This window comes from Carcharhinus amblyrhynchos, chromosome 12, assembly GCF_965287045.1.
Source record: "Carcharhinus amblyrhynchos chromosome 12, sCarAmb.v2.hapA, whole genome shotgun sequence".
NCBI lineage: Eukaryota > Metazoa > Chordata > Chondrichthyes > Carcharhiniformes > Carcharhinidae > Carcharhinus > Carcharhinus amblyrhynchos.
This window is the reverse complement of record NC_137335.1, coordinates 25,473,548-25,492,219: the sequence shown is the minus strand read 5'-3', so window position 1 is coordinate 25,492,219 and position 18,672 is coordinate 25,473,548. Positions and strand designations below refer to the sequence as shown.

Genomic DNA, 18,672 nt, shown 5'->3' with positions numbered 1-18,672 from the left:
TGAATGACTTTTCTGTCTTTCCATGTTTTCTTGTATACTAGAGAAGTTACTTCACTCTACTGCTTTGCGTTGTTGGTAAATAGTAAACATTTACAAATAATTTTGCAGTCTTGATGTGCGTATTTAAATAATTGGCCGTTTCTAGTATCTGCTCAAAGGATCAAGGGATGTTTGACTTGGAGTCTGCTTTTAATGCAAATTAAAACTTCTGGGGTGTATTTAAGAGAGTACGTTAATATTGATTTTCAGGTTTATTCATATCTTTTACTTGTTTGGAACAAATAATTTTGTAAAACTAGTATTTGATTTTGCAAGTTGGTGGCCATTTTATGGATTTCACAGCAAAGCTAATACAAATTTGCGTTCTTAACTTGAAACATGCCAAAAATCTGGTCTCTCATGTTGGCCCCTTTGCACCTTCACACCCCAGTGGCTGAGAAGAGGAAGAAATGCACTTGAAATGCATAGTCCTGTGCTCTGTTGAAGCCCCAATTAAAAGTAGAGAAGGAGAGAGCAAACCTATGCAGCAACTTGAGCCATGACCATGGTGAAGAAAACTGAAGTGATGAATTGGTGTGCTTTAAGTGTGCTATTCTGAGCCCATCGTTTCAATCCATGATCAAAACCTCTTGAGCTCTTTCTCTCAGTATTTATATGGATGAGTAGACATGCTAGAATTGCCAAAGCAAGTGTAACCTTTGGCACACAACATCAGTCTCAGAGGAAAAGTAAGTCTGTCTGCCAAACTGGAAGACTATAGAGCAATAGTGCTGCCTACTTTGCTTCATGCATGTATGACTTAGACTGTGTATTAGTGTAATGCTGAGGATCTCACTACTGTTATTTGAGCTGCCTTTGAAACTTCTGAATATCAGATGACAGGACAAAATGCCTAAGGTGCCGACCTGTACTGGCATACCAAGCATCCATACTATATTGAGACAATCATAATGAGTTAGGCTGGGTATATAGCCAGACACCTGATACACTTGCCAAAGCAGATCTTCTATGGAGTGCTCAAGTCTGGGTGCATAACAGTCAAAGGAAGCTTGTCCAGGGCACTTTAAAGGCTGCATTTAGGAGTTTTGATATTGACTTTAAGTCCAGGGAGAGGCTTGTCCAGGATCACTGCACCTGGCATAACCACAAAGTTGTAGCCTCCTTCGTGAGCCAGCAACTCGTCCAAAGCTTAATCATCTGCACTGTGAAGCAGAACTTTCCGACACAGGTTGGTCTTGGCAATTACTTGTGTAGCCTCCAGAGCCCTATCAAACTCTGCAGTTGATGAACCTATTCCTTTTGTTTTAGAAGAACAAACAACTTTATTTTTACATTTTTGATAACTTTATTTTGTAATTCCTCTGCCTTTTTTTAAACTTGATCTCTGAATTCCTTTTTTTTCCTGTTCTTCACTCTTTGTACTTAATGTAGGTTTATCCTTTCATTTTCAGTTTTATTCATATCTTCATTCTTCATATCTCATTATTGGCAGACATGTAAACCTTTATTGGAATACATTTTTAATGAACTCTGAATCACCTATCTGCATGTCCCTCACTACTTTTTAAATCTTATCAGTATTTTGTTTCCAGCATTCCTTATTCTTATCCAGGTTGAGTTTTGTGTCCTGACCAATATTTGTCACTTGGCCCTGTATCACTAAACTGATTACTTATTTGTCTCATTGCTGTTTGTGGAACATTGCAATGTGTAAATTGACTGCCATAACATCAACATTTAAAAATAAATGAATTGGCAATGAATCCTTGGGATTATCTTATGAAGAATAGTTAAACAGTTTAGGCAAATACCCATTGGAATTTTGAAGATGAGAACTGACATTATTGAAACATAATATCCAAAGGGGATTTGATAGGATGGATATTGGGAGATTGTTTCCACTCGTGGGGAAGACTAGAATGGTGAAGAAGTGGGAATGGTCGAATGCTTCAAGTTTCTAGGTGGTCAGATCACCGACAGTCTGTCCTGGTCCCTACACTGACGCTATAGTCAAGAAAGCTCACTGACGTCTCTACTTTCTCAGAAGGCTAAGGAAATTCGGCATGTCGATTATGACTCTTACCAATTTCTCCAGATGCACCATAGAAAGCATCTTTTCCAAGCATCTGACAAAGAGCGCAAGAAACTTCAAAGGGTTGTGAATGTAACCCAGCCCATCACGCAAACCAGCCTCCCATCCATTGATTCTATCTACACTTCCTGCTGCCTTGGGAAAATGTCCAGCCTAATCAAGGACTACGTGCTTCCTGGACATGCTGTCTTCCGCTGCCTTCCGTTGGGGAAAAAGAGACAAGTCAAATGCGGACTGAGTGACTTGAGAACAGCTTCTTCTCAGTTGCCATCAGAATTTTGGTCCTATCACACATTAAGCTGATCTTTCTCTTCATCGTATCAGTAAGTGCAACACTATATTCTGCACCCAATCCTTCCCTTTCCCTGATTGTACTTCATAAATGGTTTATTTTATCTATAACCGCTCACTAGAAAAAATACTTTTCACTGTACACAGTGTACACACGTGACACAGCAATTCAGTTGTGGGAGGGTCTTTTGGAAAGTCATGCAGACTAATGGGTCGAATGGCCCCCTATAGTGTTGGGATTCTGTGATCACAGTTAAACTCATTCCATCTCAATAAGATTATGAACACTAAACTTAACCATTCATGTGGCATTTCAGCCCTAAATTTAGGACTGATCACAGACCTTTTTCAAGATGAGCTCCCAAGATTCAGCACTGATTTTTGAATGGAAGAACAGGCAGAAAGAACAAGCAACATAAAATGACAGCCAAGAATTTGATTTAACTTCAATGTCCAATGATCAGAAAACATGAACATAACATATGTGAGGAATTGAGTATATTCTCCTCAGATCTTGTGATCATATATCTGAGATAAAGGTTTAATTTTTAATTCAGCTACTTATGAAGTCCTGTATAATTTGAACTAACCTGGAAATTACAAGCAAGATTTTAAAAAGTATAGAATGAGAGCATGCAGACGCTACATCAAGAAACTGCAAGCAGGAAAAAGGTAAAGAAATATCACCTCGAACAAAGTGCACTTGACAAAGTTGGGTTACGCTTTTCGTTTTTATTCGTCTGGCAGTCATGGCACATGTTTGTTTCAGCAGGGCTGCAGAATAATGTCTAATATCTATTTAGTGCATAACAGTTATTTCATTTTTTTTCATTTAAAACATTTTAAATATTAAACATTATTGCTAAGGCCTAAAATTAACTGAATTTACTATCTGAAAGGCTACCTTCCAATTAAGATAATCAATTTACAAAACAAAGGTGTCTCTCAAACCCTGCAACTTACTGAGCTTATACATTTCTGTACAGGGAGTGGGATAACCTGGGAAATTTTGAAATTTGTCATTATCACTGTAATCATTTACATTCAACAGCGAGATTGCTTTAATGAGAGATGGTTAAGTGGTATATTGAATGATAAACAGTGAAGTCAGCATCATCCCAGATGACCATAGGTTGCTCTCCCCTTTGAGAGAGAGTGCTGACTGGTGGTTTAACTTGAGGAGCACACACCTCAGGCAAGGTTGAGAAGGCAGGCCAGCATGGGAATTGAACCCATGCTGTTAGCATTTCTCTGCATCACAAACCAGCTGTCTAACCAATTCCCATTTAAATGATATCGAACAGTGGCTAATGAAATTGGAAAATGGAGGTTTGTAAAGTATGACTCCATTTAAAGAATTGAAATAGTCTTGGATTGCAGTTTATGTATTTGAATCATTCATCACAGTATTGATAAAAGTAGTAAAAATCAAAAATGAAAGAGTCCACGCCTTGCATAGGAGCTAACACTCAATCACTAGATGTTAGCTTTTAACTCATCCACGTCTGTTAGGTTTGAGCAATAACACATGGGGGGGGGGGTGCAAATAGACTTTATTCCATGCCTCATTGTCACAAGGAGGCAGAAAATTTAAGTTAGTCTTGAATCTGCCCAAGAGGATTTGATACTTTCCAATTAAAATTTTGATTGAACAAGCATTTAAGTTTTATAATGTCTCCAGCATCAGAAAAACATTTAGATCACAGGTAGAAATGCAACAGGAAAATGTAATCCAGATGACATCATATTAACTTGTTTGGGGACCGGCATCAAGAAACAAGTGCATAGATATCAATGAAGAATGGGATGGCACAGTGGCTAACACTGTTGTCTCTCAGGACCTGGGTTCAATTTTGGCCTTGGGTGACTGACTGGAGTTTGCTTGTTCTTCCTATTTCTTTATGGGTTTCCTCTGGGTGCTCAGGTTTTCTCCCACACTCCAAAGATATGCAGGTTCGGTGGATTGGCCATGGTAAATTGTCCCTTAGAGCCAGGGGCATTAGCAGCATAAATGTGTAAGGTTACGGGGATAAGACTTAGGTGGATTGTTGTCAATGCAGGCTCAGTGGGCCAAATGGCCTTCTGCACACTCAGGATTCTAAGAAGACAGGGTAGTGTAATTAGACATGACGTCCTGTACACAGCCAAAGCCTTCACTGATATTTATGATGTCACTACTACTTTTAATAGCAGAAAATCCAAGTCCTAATCTGGCATGCAACCTTCATCAAATGAGTCAAAAACAGAAAGGTGGCCTGTGACACACATGCACTTGGGTCTCAGCATCAAAGGTTACAAAGGCAAAAATACAAAGTCTAGGAAAGTTTGCAGGTGAATAATAATGCAAACCATACTTTGTTAGCCTTTCAAATGTTTCCATTATACAGCACACAATTTTATAACCAGATGCTTTATCAAGAACCGGTGGACTATGGTAAAGTAGCATAACTCAACAGCATGCAGTGACACTGATATCTAAGTTTTAACACTGACTTGGGATGCTTCAAAGAAGTTTCAGTAAAAGAGATGAACAAGCTATCTGCGTATTTTTGTACACCAAGTACCCATACACCCTTGTTCCTGTTAACCAATCATCTTGACCAAGGAACATCTTGAACAAGAGAAAACAAAAGGATGTGGTACAAAAAGAAGCCCTCACCCTAACAGTAAAGACAATTTACAGAATCTGAAATGAAAATTCCCATTTCAATACAAATTTCAGATCAGATCCTTTGATCAACAAAACTCATCCCAGATCAGAAGTGACAACAGATCAGTGATATTCTCCTTGCATGCTGGCTTGGCTGTTTCCAATATTGTGCTAACATAAGATTACACAGTGGTAGATTAATCAGAATATGTACACATCATGTTTGCACAATTATTAGATGCACTGATTTATAAAAATAGCATTCAATTAAAGAAATAACCAACAAGTAATGAAAGATCGAGGCATGCGAAGAAATATAAAAGCAACCAAAAACATTTTGATTGTCTCCAGGGTCATGAAACTACTTTTCAGTTGCTCCATTAACTCCAAAGTATCAGTCTAGATTATGCAACTATCCTCAAGCAAAACATTGAAGGAGGCAACTGGAAAAACTGCCCCTTAGGTACATTATTTATTGTTAGAACTTAAAGCCAACGATCGTTTGAAGGACAGACTGTTCATATAATCAAGATTTTTTTTTAAAAACTTTTTTTTAAATAAACTTGGTGCAAGTGGAAAGCAGTGAAAGTTTTACATAGTTTCAAAAAGATTGAAAAACATTTATCATTTTTGATAAACACCCAAAATTGTCTTTCCTTTAAGTCTGTTGGAAAGAAATGCTGAACTGCAATGTTGGGTGTCGGGATTATCCAGGTTCCGAGTAACAGTAATGATTTGATTCCAAGGAGGCAAATGGAAATATACAAAACTACAGATGATCAGCCAAATTTTACTAAACAATGTTATTCATAAACAAAACATGCAATTAATCTATTTCAAGTCAGCAGTTCGAGTAATTATGTAGGAGCATTTACGAGTAGACTATTCAGTTCCACTTTCCTGCCTGCTTCCTGAAACCCTTGGTTGCCTTGTTAAAACTCTGCCTTGAATAAATTTCACAGCAACTTCATTGCAGTGTTAATGTAACTTGTGACTAATAAATAAAATTTAACTTTTAAATTCAATGACCCAGCCTACTTGCTTTCCAGCGAAGAGAATTCCATAAACTGATGACTTCAGAGAAAATATTTCTCCATGTCTGTCTTAAATGGGGGACCTCTTTTTTTTTGCAACAGTGAGCACTGCTATTAGCAACACATTCCTACTACATACAGTTTAGACAATCTGAATAACATGGTAACGGCTACAGGGAAAGTTTCCATCGCCGGCATCTCCATACCATGCTACCATTGACACCGCAAACTGCTGGCTGCAAGTGGAGAGGATCTTTGAGAAGATCGCACATATCGACACAGACATCAAGTTTCTACAAATCCAACGCCAGCATCTCCATGACGGGAGGTCCCAGAGGATTGGAGAATAGCCAATGTTGTCCCTTTGTTTAAGAAGGGTAGCAAGAATAATCCAGGTAATTACAGGCCTGTGAGCCTTAAATCAGTGATAGGAAAATTATTGGAGAGGATTCTTCGAGACAGGATTTACTCCCACTTGTCAATAAGTGGACGTATTAGCGAGAGGCAGCTTGGTTTTGTGAAGGGGGGGTCATGTCTCACTAACTTGATCACGCTTTTTGAGAAAGTGATGAAGGTGGTTGGAGAGGGTAGGGTAGTGGATGTTGTCTACATGGACTTCAGTAAGACCTTTGACAAAGTCCCTCATGGTGTAGAAAGTGAAGTCGCGTGGGATCAGAGATGAGCTGGCAAGGTGGATACAGAACTGGCTCGGTCATAGAAAAAGACAGTAAAAAGTCTGACAACACCAGGTTTTAGTCCAACCGATTTATTTGATAGTAAACGCACAAGCTTTCGAGGTTTCCCTCTTTGTCAGGTGAATGGAGACTAAAACCTGGTGTTGTCAGACTTTTTACTGTGTTTACCCCAGTCCAACGCCGGCACATCCAATCATGACTACTGTCGGTCATAGAAAACAGAGGGTAGCAGTGAAAGGGTGCATTTCTGAATGAAGGGCTGTGTCAAGTGGTGTTCCTCAGGGATCTTTGCTGTTTGTAATATATATAAATGATTTGGAGGAAAATGTAACTGGCTTGATTAGCAAGTTTACAGATGACACAAAGATTGGTGGATTTGTGGATAGTGATGAGAACCAACAGGGTACATCGGCATATAGATCAGTTGGAGACTAGGGCGGAGCGATGACAGATGTGGACAAATGTGGGATAATGCATTTTGGAAGGTCTAATACAGATAGGAAATATACAGTAAATGGCAGAACCCTTAAGAGTACTGATATGCAGAGAAATCTGGGCGAACAGGTACACAGGTCACTGGAAGTGGTAACACTGGTGGAGAAGGTAGTCAAAAGGCATATGGCCTGCCTGCCTTAATCGGCCAGGGCATTGAGTTTAAAAATCAGCAAGTCATTGCAGCTTTATAGAACCTTAGGCCACACTTGGAGTATAATGTTCAATTCAATTCCAAACTGGAAAGGTTTGGAGGCTTTGGAGGAGATATAGAAAAGATTTATCAGGATGTTGCCTGGCATGGAGGGCATTAGCTGTGAGGAGAAGTTGGAGAAATTTGGTTTGTTCTCATTGGAATGACGGATGTTGAGGAGTGACCTGATAGAAGTCGACAAGATTGAAGGGTATGGACAGTGAATAGTCAGAAGCTTTTTCCCAGGGTGGAAGAGTCAATTACTTGGTGGGGGGGGGGGGGGGGGGGGGGAAGGTTTAAGGTGCGAGGGACAAGATTTAAAGGAGATGTAAGAGGCTAGTTTTTTCACACAGGGTAGTGGGTACCTGGAACTCTTAATCGGCCGGGGGAGGTAGTGGAAGCAGATACGATAGTGATTTTTGAGGGGCATCTGGAGAAATACATGAATAGAATGGAAATAAAGGGATATGGTCCCCAGGAGGTTTTTGGTTCAGTCAGACAGCATGATCGGTGCAAGCTTGGAGGGACGAAGGGCCTGTTGCTGTGTCGTAATTTTCTTTGTTCTAATTACACCTCCCACCCACAGTACAAGTCCAGGTCTCTACCTTCTTTTGTCTTCACCGTAACTCAGCTGCCCCGACAATGGAACTATATGCTGGGAGCATTCATCGCCGCAGTATCGAAATACCCTGGGACCCCTGTCCAGTGGATTTTATTATTTCATAGGATGTGGGCACTACTGACAAGGCCAGCATTTGTTGCCCATGAGCTAAATGGCTTACTAGACCATTTGTGGACGGCACAGTGGTTAGCACTGCTGCGTCACAATGCCTGAAGACCCGGGTTCCATTCCTAACTTGGGCCACTATCTGTGCGGAATCTGCACGCTCTCCTCATGTCTCCGTAGGTTTCCTCTGAGTGTTCCGGTTTCCTCCCACAGTCTGAAAGATGTGCTGGTTAGATGAATTGGCTGTGCTAAATTCTCTTTGTGTACCCGAACAGGTACCAGGGTGTGGCAAATAGAGGATTGTCACAGTAACTTCATTGCGATGTTCATGTAAGCCACCTTGTGACAATAAATAAAATAAAATTTCAGATGGCTGTTAAGAGTTAGCTAAATTGCTAAAAGCCTGCAGTCCTGTGCAGGCCAGAACAGGTAAAGATGGCAGATTTTCTTCCCAAAAGGGCATTAACGAACCAGATGGGTTTTTATAATGATTGACAGGCTTCGTGGCCACAATTAGATTAGTTTTGTTGAAATTCTTATTAATTTTTCAATTAATTTAATTGATTTATTAATGGAATTTAAACTCAATCAGCTGCCATGTTGAGGTATGAACCCCTTTCCCTGGAGCATCTTTCTGGGCTTCTAGATTACTAGGCCAGTCATACTTCCACTATACTGCTGTGACCTCTGGCTTTCCCTTGTCCTCCTTAACTGTTAACACACTTTGGGGGTTTGACAATTACTTCACCTGATGAATCACTACGTAAACTATAATGGATCTTCAGTACTTTGCCATATCACTGTTAATTATTCTTCACCCAACTCTTGGGTGTACAGTAAAACCTGTATAAATACACTCAAAAAGGACTATTATTGAGGGACTTAACTTGCATAGTAAAGTATGCAAGAGGCACTCAACATTTATACTGCAGTCTTCAATGGAACGTAGTGCGTGGGTACACGGATCAGAAGCAGTTGATTTTATGAATGGAATGAGGTGTGCATTACTCTGAATCCATATGACAGAGAAACTGCTCTATCTCTGGGATTGCACACTTGCATGGCACTTGGATTATTGTATCTTCTGTGATATTTTTGTTCACAAGACAGATCAAGAGTAATGGGTGGCTGGAATTTGCTGCCCAAGTTGGTGGTGGAAGCAGAGACTGTAAACTCTTAAAGTACCTGGATCTACACCTTAAGTGCTTTAGGCTACAGGGCAATGGGCCACATGCAGGAAGGTGGGATTAGAAAGGGTGCTTGGGTGTCCTCTGGCTAGCATGGACAAGATGGACCAAATGACTACCTCCTGTGCTGTAACTTTTTGTTCAATGCTCTGTCAAGTAGTGATTTTTTTTTTAAACAAACCTGCCTTTGTTTGCTAGACATTGAAATGTTGGTGTAAACTTTTGTCTATTAAACTCTCAGTTTACTAAATTTTCTAGGAATGGAATTGAATTGCCAAGTTATTCCCACATGTTTATGAATAATTTGTGTGGGACGTATTTTGGCAACTACAACTTGTTTCTATTGAAACAGCTGTAGAGTTGGAGCAGTGATCAGTATAAATGAATTTTCTTAAACAGTAATCCATTTAAATTTAATAGTTGTGGGCTGAAAGTTTGCTTTATATTAAGTTTACATTTTTCTATTTTTTTAGCAAGACATTGTAGCAGCCAGTTCCTTAGGGAAGGAAATCTGCTTTCTGTACCAGTCGGGCTTATATGTGACTCCAGATCCACAGCAATGTGGTTGACTCTTGACCGCTTTCTAAAATGACCTGGTAAGTCACTAGGTTGGATCAAAAAGCTCTGAAAAAGTCAAACATGAAGCAAACTGGATAGACCACCCGGCATTAACTGAGACACCAGGTACAATGAGTCCAGCCCAGTTACACCATCTGGGAACTTATACCAAAACAAGCTCTCCTACAGACAAGTGAAGAAACAGCCTGGTGTGGTTATCCTCTCAGAATCATGCCATTAAGCCAATATCCCAGACTCTTGTATCATTAACCCTGGATGTGTTTTGTTCCTCTTCAGGGCATATCCACCACAGGTGGTAGGTAGCACAGTGGTGTACAGTCAGAGGGAGTGGCCTTGGGACCCCTCAACATTTGTCCAGATTGCTGAAGCCTATTGGCAAGAGGAGGAAATCTCCTGCTGATTATCACCCATCATGCCAGGTCTCAATTAATGCATCAGTACCTAATTTTGAATCCTACTTGGAAGAAGCACTGGAAGTTAGCAAAGGAGCAGAATGTACACTGAGTGGAGTCTTCAATTTCCAGTGTTAGCTTTGTAGCACCACTACTGAGTGAATGGACTGAGTCCTGTTTGACATATCTGCCAGATTGGGCCTGTGGTGAGAGAACTAGGCAAGGGACAAAAATTTGCTTGAGCTTGCCATTATCAATCCATGTGTTGCAGATGGACCTGTGATTAAATTGGTAAAAATAACCACTTCATAGTCCTTGTGGAGGCAAAGTCCTATCGTCTTATAGAGGATACTTTTATTTTTGTGACACTGCCACTGTACGAAATGGAAAGATTCTGTCCTTATCTAATAAGCCATCAGTGTCAGAATTCAATTCCACCAAAACCTTCAACCTCATGACCAGATACATTGCTCATTGTACCCTTGCCGTTGAGCTGGGGGAACTTACTCTGGTTTGAAGTGAAGTGAAGCATAGCACAGCACGTCGATACTGCACCAGATTTCCTTAAAAATGCAGTGCAGCTATGACACAGGATTGTATGCATATTAAACAGCCGAAGCAGCATGTTATAGGCAGACTCAAACTCAACCAGTGAATCCAGTCTAAGCTCTGCAGACCTGTCTCATCCAATCATAAATGGCAGTTAGTATTTAACTAAAAGGAGGATGTTGCTCCAGCATCTTCATCCTCTGGAGTCCAGAGCATACAGTGCAAAAGACAATATTTGCAGCTTTCTTAGTCAGAATTGCTGAGTTGATCCATCTTGGCTTCCTCAAGTGCCGAGCATCACAGATGCCCATCTTGAGCCAATTCCATTCACTCCACATGATATCAAACAGTTATGCACATTGGATACAGATATGGGCAATGGGCCCCAGCATCATCCTGAGTGTTTCAGGACAAAGCATATCCCTGACCAAGCTGCTCCAGTGCAGCTTGATACTGGCATCTGCCTGATGACGTATAATTGTCCATGTATATCCTGCACATAAAGAGCAGACCAAATCCAATCCAGGCTGTTGCCACCCTATCAATGCAAGGTGATGGAAGGTGTTCTTGACGGTGCTATCATGCAGCACATACTTACCAATTGCTTGATCAGCGATATTCATTTACGTTCCACCAGGGCCACTCAGTTCGAGAGCTCATTTTTACAACATTGGCTCAAGCAAGAGCAAAGAATTGAGATTCCAAAGGTGAGCTGAGTGTGGCTATCTTTAATGTCAAGGTAGATTTGTCACACTGTGGCATCAAGGAGCCAAGTTAGTAGGATTTAGGGTGTGTTGAGATGGGAGGAGGGGATGGGTACACTGGTCTCATACCATAAAGGAAGATGGTTGTAGTTGTTGGAAACTAGATGTCTCAGCTCCAGAACATTGCTGCAGGAACTTCTCAGGATAGTGTTCTCTGCCTAGTTATTTTTCAACTGCTTCATTGATGGCATTTCCTTTGTCTTTGAGTCAAAAATGAGCTTGTTTGTTAATTGCTCAGAGTTTGGTTCCATTTGCAACTCAATGAATCAGCCAGTGTCTGCATAGAGCAAGACCTAGACAACCAGTCAGTCTTGAGCTTATAAGTGGTAAGAAAGATTCATGTTGCTCAAGTGCAAGGCAGTGACTAACACCAAGAATCTAGCCACTTCCCTATGACATTTAATTGCAATACCTTGGTGAAATCCCATAGTGAATATACTAGTGTTCACCATTGACCAAAAACTTAATTGACTAACCACATAAATACTAAGAGCCTGTTAGAGGCTGGGTATTTGGCAATGAACTCATCCCACTCCCAAAGCCTGGCCACCATATACTTCTCAAGAGTATGCTCTGACGATATGGAGAGAAATCAGAAGATGAGCTGCACTTGGATCGAATTGTGGATCAGGGGGGTCTTGTCTTATTCCAATTGTGTTATGTATTGAAATACTCTCCCCTTGCTTGGATGAGTCTAATTCCAGTGCTAAGCTCACCACCATCCAAATGAAATAACCAGTGTTATTGGTATTCTCCACCAACCTTACTAACTGCAGCATGTGCGATCTACAAGATGCACAGCAACAGCTCATCAAGGATTCTTCTGCAGCTCCCAAGCCTGTGATACCCATCACCTAGAGGAACAAGGGCACCAGATGCAGGGGAAAGCCATCACCTGCAAGATCCCTTCCAAGGCACAAATCATCCAGATTGGAAATGTATTGCTGTTCCTTCCTTGCCACTGGATGAAAAAATCCATGACACTGCAGGTGTACTAACACCATATCATCTGCAGTGGTTGAAGAATGTCACTCACCACCTTACTGAGGGCAATTGGGATAGGCAAAATTAAATGCTGGCTTTGCCAATAATGCCCACATTTTGTGAATAAAGGAAAAAATGCATGCAAATCCTTGAGCCTATTTAGCTTTGATTGTTCTGAGTTTTTTTGTTTCCTGTTGAATTTGTGAGTTTGATTTGATTTATCATGTATTGGGATACAGTGAAAAGTATTGTTTTGCACAACATACAGACAAAGCATCATTCATAAAGTACATCAGAGAGAAGGAAAGGAGAGAGTGCAGAAAATATTGTGTTACAGTCACAGCTAGGATGTAGAGAAAGATTAGCTTAGTGTATGGTAGATCCATTCAAAAGTTGGGCAGCAGGGAAGAATCTGCTCTCAAGTCAGTTGGTATGTGATCTCAGACCTTTGTATCTTTTTCCCGACGGAAGAAGGTGGAAGAATACATCCGGAGTGCGTGGGGTCCTTGATTACGCTGGCTACTTTTGAGGCAGTGGAAAATGTCAGTGGGTGGAAGGCTGGCTTGCGTGATGGACTACGTTCACAACCCTTAGTAGTTTCTTGTGGTCTTCGTCAGAATAGGAGCCATCCCAAGTTGTGATACATCCAAATGCACCTGTAAAAGTTGGTGAGTCGGAGCGGACGTGCTGAATTTCCTCAGCTTACTGAGAAGCTAGAAGTGTTGGGCTTTAATTATAGTGTCAGTGTGGAGAGACCAGGGCACATTGGTGTGGACACCTCGAGTATGAAGTTTTGATTGATGTTTTATCCAAAATATTTATTTTTTCCTTGTCATTCTGTGTCTCAACATCTTCAAATGTAATTTTCTGATGGCTCATGATTACATTTGCAGCCTGTTTCCATTGTAAGATTGCAATGTTAAGCCCTCTAGTTTTATACAGATTTTCTGCCTCGAAGAGCTAGTCACTGATTATTACTGGGAATTTTTTTTTAAAAACAGCACATTTTACTGTGGTGTTGGTCAATTTTAAATTTGGCAGAATACTTTGTTTTGCACGAACTAAATTAAAAAGGCCTGTGGATCTTCTCTGGCCCAATTCACAATCTGTGTCTAAAATTGTATGGTCTTGGGAAAAAATATTGAATGTGATTTCCCCACCACTTTCTGAAAACTTTAGTGTTTATATTTACAGCAGTTCTAATGTCAGTGTTAAGAAAAGTTAATTTTACATTTTATTCTTGTGCCTTTTTGCCACCCCCCTCCAATTTCTATTAGTTTGTTAATTGTAAATGTGTATATTACAGTTAACGAAAAAAGTAGCTATTGTAATTGAGTGGAAATAAAACTGCTTTTGAAAAAGGGAATTAGAGACGTCACCTTCCCGTTGTATCCAACTTGCATTTAATTTCAGAACTATCTCCGTAACCATAAAACCGTGCTTTGCCTTCCCAGAGATTCATGGTAGCTATTTCCATTTAAATTTTAAGAATCCATGAGCCAGTTCAACTGCTAACAACTAACAACCTGCATTTATTGCTAGTCAACATTTAATGTTGAAAAGCAAGTGAAACTACCTGGTATCTTGTCTTTTATTTTAAACCCTTGAGGTGCAATGAACTCTGACTGTTTCAAAATATGCCTTCGTTGTCAGGACTTGTATCACGTGTTAGTGTTAGATTTGGTGGCAGAGTCCAGCACGTGTCTCAGATTATCCAGGTACCTTATCATTCTAACCCCCCTTAATTTTGGTGCATCAACATTAAAAATGGCACAATTGCACCCTGAGTTGCAGCTATTTTGGCAATGCAAACAATTTTCCAAAATTCCCTCCTTATATCTAACAAACCTGAAAATTATTTAAATTGTGTCGCTGCTTTAATGACTTTCATATTAGCTTTTTGCAGTAATTTCACCAAGTGTTGGCTTAAAATAAAGCTAGCATATCAAAAATGAAGTGGTGGAGAAAGTGGAGTCAAAAATGCAAAAAACAGTTGCAATTTGTTAATGAACTGCTAAGGGATTTGATTTATTGTCACATACAGGGATTTGATGTATTGTCACATATACAGGGATACAGTGAAAAATATTGTTCCTTGTGTGCCATATAGGCAAAACATGTGTTCATGAAGTACATAGGCGAAAAGGATAGCGGGTAGAATATAGTGTTGCAGTTACAGGTAGGATGGAGAGGAAAGATTAGCTTAATATATGAAAGGACCATTCAAAAGTCTGCCAACAGGGAGGGAGCTGTTCTTGTCTGTTCGTATGTGTTTTCAGACTTTTTCCTGATGAAAGAAGGTGGAAGAGAGTGTGTCCGTGGTGCATGGAGCCCTTGATTATGCTGGCTCCTTTCCTGAGGCAGCGGGAAGTGTAGACAGAGTCAACAATGGAAGGTTGGTTTCCGTGACAGACTAGGTTATGTTCACAACCCTTTGTAGTTTCTTGCGGACTTGTTCAGAGCAGGAGCCCTCCCAAGCTGTGATAAAACCAAATAAGGTGCTTTCTATGCTGCATCTGAAAAAATTGGTGAGAGTCATAGTGGACGTGCCATATTTCTTTAGCCTTCTTGGAAAGTGAGCTTTCTTAACAGTAGCATCGACATGGCGGGTGCAAGGCAGATTGCTGGTGATCTGAACACCTAGAAATTTGAAGCTCCCAACCATTTCCACTTCATCACTGGATGGGTATTTTTCTCCACTGTTTCCTGAAGTCGTTTCCTAGCTGCTTTGTTTTACTGACATTGAGACCACACCATTTCACTAAATTCACTATCTCTTTCCTCTTAAACCCCTGCCCCAATTATTCTTGATTCCCTTGATGAAATTTCTGTCCATCTCAGCCTTGAATATGTTCAGTGAACCAGCATTAACTACTCTCTCGGGTAGGGAATTCCAGAGACTAGCAATGCTCTGAAAGAAAACAAATCCTCGTTTCTGATTAAATGGAAAACTCATTTTGCAGCCGAGTCCAGAGGAAAGCCAATTTTTAAAAAAAATTAAACCTTTTTGGTGACTATGGAGTTGTAGGAGTGATAGGAAAAATGCCTCTCTGGCCTGAATTAAGATCTCAAGCAAAAAACATATAACACATTTTACATATATTTAAATTATTCATTATGGTATTAAAAATACAAGAAATATAAGCCATTTGACTTTCCTGCTTTCGGTCTTTAGATTTGATACTCTTGATCAAAACCTGCAATCCAAGCCAGTGCAGTTTCTTAAATGTATTAGAATTTAGCCAGACTAACTTCTAGAATGTTGTTTATCTCCAGTGTGTAATAGCATCTTAAAGAGTTTCTTAAAATTATTTGATGGGAATAGTAAAATAATTTCAATGTGTCAGGTCGACTGATTTCCATTCAAAAGACAGAAAAACGTACATTGAATCTAATGAAATGGACTGATTGCACATTAAAATATTTCCTAAATGCAGACACTTGTGACATCCAGTTTTTTAATCCAAAAGTGATGCCAAACTTTTGGAGAACACTTGACTAGAAGCTGGTAAATCAATTACAGTAGTTTTTAACTAAACAATTGAAATAAAGGTATTTGAGGTTTGCTTCAAGTGGCGTGTTAAACTGGAATACTATTTTCTTAGTCTTAAAAATAGGAATTATGTTTTGAAAAAGCAATTGAAAGAAAAGGTGGTTACCATCATGATTAGAATGCATACGTGCTCTAACTGGTTAGATGCATTGACTCGAAGAGTGTGGCGACTAGGGGTATTTCACAGTAACTTGATTGCAGTGTTAATGTAAGCCTTATTTGTGATTAGATTAAATTAACTTTTAACTGTAAATTGGTATGAGAGGCTGAGCTGCATAGGTAGAAGTGGTAGTGGATGTGGAGGCACTGTGTCCCAAGAAACCAATCACACAAAGGTGAATCTAACCACAGGAATGAGCAAATAGAAACCTGGTTTATGCAGATATTTTAGAAACTTAGCCCTTTTATCAGCTGGGGTATCCTCCCAAGTCCCTTGGAATGCTCTGAGCCATATCCTCCTTTGTCAGGAATTTACCAGTGAATTAATCCTACAATGTTACCAGACCTCAATTTCTCTCCATGTTGATGATAAACACACCCTTGTGGTCACACACCAGTTGTACAAAATTATTGGATCATCTAGCAGCACTACCAAAACTTAGTACCACCTCATGTACTTAACTCAAGAAAAACTGTATAACCTCTGCATCCTTCAGTCCCAAATCCCTGGCTTCTGGGGATGGTTGTCTCCCTCTCTCATGCTGCGTCTTCAATTCCTCATCAATGTCTAAACACTTTCTGGCTCTCAGCACTAACTACTAATTGTATCAGTTGCAAAGAATACCTTGTTTCCTATTCTTTCCATAGTTGCCCAGATATGGTTTACAAAATATGTGGAGGTTTCTTAACACAAGTAAAATCATTCATTTTAATAGCATCCAGCATTTTGTGACCATACTTAGCTCTAACAGTTGGGGGACAAAATTTGATTACGTAAAGGAATATGTACATGAAAATGCTACCTATTTTTATAATTTCATAATAAAGAACATAGTTGGGGGAATTCAATCTCCAAAATACCAGTTTAAAAAAAGTCTTGGTGAACAGTTTAATAGAATGGAACTTGACTGGGTCACTGTAGTATTGATGTTACAACTTGCATTGCTTTTATACTGTTGTGAAATAGCATATACTCTAAGTTCTGTTGAACATTTCTGCAAGTCATCACGTACGTATCTCTTTCCCACCTTCATACGAAATGGTTGTGCTTCACTCCCAAATAAAAATAAATTTAAAAACAGCAGGATGATGGGAAAATATGTGACACACGTTCTGTAGCAGTAGCTGACAAGTGGCCAGTTAACCTTTTCTGTTGTTGGTTGTGGAAGAATGGGGAAACAGCTTTATTTTACATAGTGCTGCAGTATTTCAATTCTAAGTAAATAAAACATATCTTGACACGTAATGTGAAATATAATCCCTATAACACTGTGCAAGAACATCAGCCTAGGTTAATCAGTCTAAAACTGAACCAGTGGTGAGTTTACCATCAGCTGATACTTGTGAAAAACTCAGCATCATTCTTGCTTAGCCTGAAGATTGGGAGGAAGAAAATTAGTGTTCCTTTCCTCTTCAAATATTCCTTTTCTTGAGAGAACCTGAGTTTATTTACAAATTGCTGGTTCTACATAAATTTTTTAATGACTTGACCTTTTTTTTATAACTTTTTTTTCTTTTAATTTCCTAGGATCTGGAGTTCCATGGTGTGATGAGATTTTATTTTCAAGACAAAGTAGCAGGGAACTTTGCAACAAAATGCATCAGAGTGTCCAGCACTGCTACAACGCAAGATGTCATAGAGACTCTTGCAGAGAAGTTCCGACCAGACATGCGTATGCTGTCCTCTCCTAGATACTCACTTTATGAAGTGCATGTTAGTGGTGGTGAGTCTTTCAATTTAAGAAATTTGGGGGAGATGGTAATTTCATAGAATCCGTACATTACAGGAGGAGGCTATTAGCCCATTGAGGCTGCACCGACTCTCAAAGAAAATCTTACCAGGGCTAATCAACCTAACCCACAAGTCTTTGAACAGTGGGAGAAACCCAGAGCATCCAGAGAAACCCATGCAGGCCTTGGGAGAATGTGCAAATTCCCCACATACAGTCAGCCAAAGTTGGGGCGGGTGGAGGTGGTTGGTTTCAAATCCTGTCAACAGCTGGTGGAATTTAAATTCCATTATTAAAATCTGGAATTCAAAATTTGTCATCTTGATGGTGACCATGAACCTATCTGGTTTACTGATGCGCTTTAGGGAAGGAAGTTTGGTGTTTTTACCTGGTCTGGCCTACATGTGACTCCAGCCAAATAGTGTGTTTGATTCTTAACTGCTTTCAGAAATGGTTTACAAGTCACTTAGTTTAAGGGCAGTTATGGGTATGCAACAGATGCTGCTGGCCTTGCCAGTGATGCTTACACCATATGAAAAACAATTTTAAAAATTATTTGATTCGTTCCTAAGATGGGTGGATCCCTCTGCTGTTAATACCA

The 18,672-nt window shown here is 39.8% G+C and overlaps 1 protein-coding gene across 9 annotated transcripts in view; it reads left to right on the top strand.

Moving 5' to 3' along the window:
- afdna (afadin, adherens junction formation factor a) overlaps positions 1 to 18,672 on the top strand; it is a 240,997-nt gene that overhangs the window by 20,460 nt on the left and 201,865 nt on the right. For all 9 annotated transcript variants that reach the window (XM_080200251.1, XM_080200249.1, XM_080200246.1 and 6 more), the window contains exon 2: positions 17,870 to 18,065. In XM_080200251.1, the coding sequence (XP_080056377.1) occupies positions 17,870 to 18,065 (196 nt within the window). The remainder of the gene's footprint in view (positions 1 to 17,869; positions 18,066 to 18,672) is intronic.